The sequence below is a fragment of the Aplysia californica genome, unplaced genomic scaffold, assembly GCF_000002075.1.
Source record: "Aplysia californica isolate F4 #8 unplaced genomic scaffold, AplCal3.0 scaffold00368, whole genome shotgun sequence".
Classification (NCBI taxonomy): domain Eukaryota; kingdom Metazoa; phylum Mollusca; class Gastropoda; order Aplysiida; family Aplysiidae; genus Aplysia; species Aplysia californica.
The window spans coordinates 1-1,371 of NW_004797638.1; the positions used below are offsets into that span (position 1 = coordinate 1).

The following is a 1,371-nucleotide window of genomic DNA, read 5'->3' on the forward strand; positions in this document are numbered from 1 at the left end:
TTTCCTTACCACCCCGCCCCCTCTCCCAAATGTCACAGGTATCTTATGAGGAATTCCTGCGTGTGTTTGGCATAGAGGAGACAGCGACAGTGATGCACCAGGTAAGGCGATATAATATGTGTATAATAAATACTGCGGTAAAATGTACACGATTGTTATTTCAAAGCGCTTGCCTTGTAAATTAGTAAAATTCTGTTGGTTGTAGACACAGCAGTTCCCAAACTTTTTAAACGTGCAATATTTGGCAGGATTTCAAATTCAACCTCAGATCCCTTTCTCTTTTGGGTATGATGATGATGATGATGAGGAGGAGGAGGAGGAGGAGGAGGAGGAGAAGAAGAAGAAGAAGAAGAAGAAGAAGAAGAAGAAGAAGAAGAAGAAGAAGAAGAAGAAGAGAAGAAGAACGAGAACAACAACAACAACAACAACAACAACGACAACAACAACGAAATATTGAAGCATCTCGGTGTTGAAAGCCCTGGTTTAGTAACAACAGCAGACTGTAGTAAATGGTTTCATGTATAACACAAAAGTAGGCTGCCGCTATGCATTTCTTTACACAAATCGCGACAGGCCTTCATGGGTCCAAAAAGAGATGTCCAAAATATTATAACTGCGTTTGATTGCAACAATTGACAATATCAGAATTCCTTTACCTTCTGTTTGTTTAGTTTTTGTTTTGTTTTGTTGTGTTTTGTGTTGAAATTTTTAAAAAATTCATCTGCTTCCTCTTTCACCACCGATACTGACGACAGTAATCAGTTTCAACACTACATTAATTACGAACGACCATTGTCAGTCTCAATATTGACGACAATTAGCAGGTGCGGGTCAATCAGTCCAAGCGTCTGATGATATGGCTCAGACTCAATAGTCACAATAACAACAACACTAAGGACGATAGCCAGAACAAGAATGTTAGTTTTAGTTTAAGTAGAGGTTTTACGGCGATCGCAACTGCATAAGATCATATGAGCACTAGAACATTAGAGGTGTTACAAGAGAGTAACAAACATTTTAAAAAGAAGAAGGTGAGATTAGGACGATAGACGTTTCATGGGAAATAAGAAGTAAACCCCACCAGAGCACCCGCCAACCACCCGCAGAACAAGAATAAAAACAATGACATCCGCAGCAACAAAAACACCACCATCAAGAGCAATAACAACCAACAACAACAGAACCAACACTATCACCACAACCACCATCACTACCAACAGCAACACCAACAATACTACCTACATCAACATCTCTGAGAGCAAGAACAACAGCAAAAACTGCCACAGCAACACAAACAGTCAAGAAACGCAACAAAAGGCAACAACAATCACACATATAACAACAAGCAGCAACAACAGAAAACCTCCCCCC

At 40.0% G+C, this 1,371-nt stretch overlaps 1 protein-coding gene across 1 annotated transcript in view; it reads left to right on the plus strand.

Annotated features, from left to right (window-relative positions):
• Positions 1 to 38: 38 nt before the first annotated feature.
• The window catches only part of LOC106012422 (calmodulin-like protein 3), a gene marked incomplete at its 5' end in the record, with an annotated part of 2,744 nt that continues 1,411 nt past the window's right edge, over positions 39 to 1,371 (plus strand). Inside the window, 1 exon segment of the mRNA XM_013085361.2 lies at positions 39 to 101. Within this exon segment, the coding sequence (XP_012940815.1) occupies positions 39 to 101 (63 nt within the window).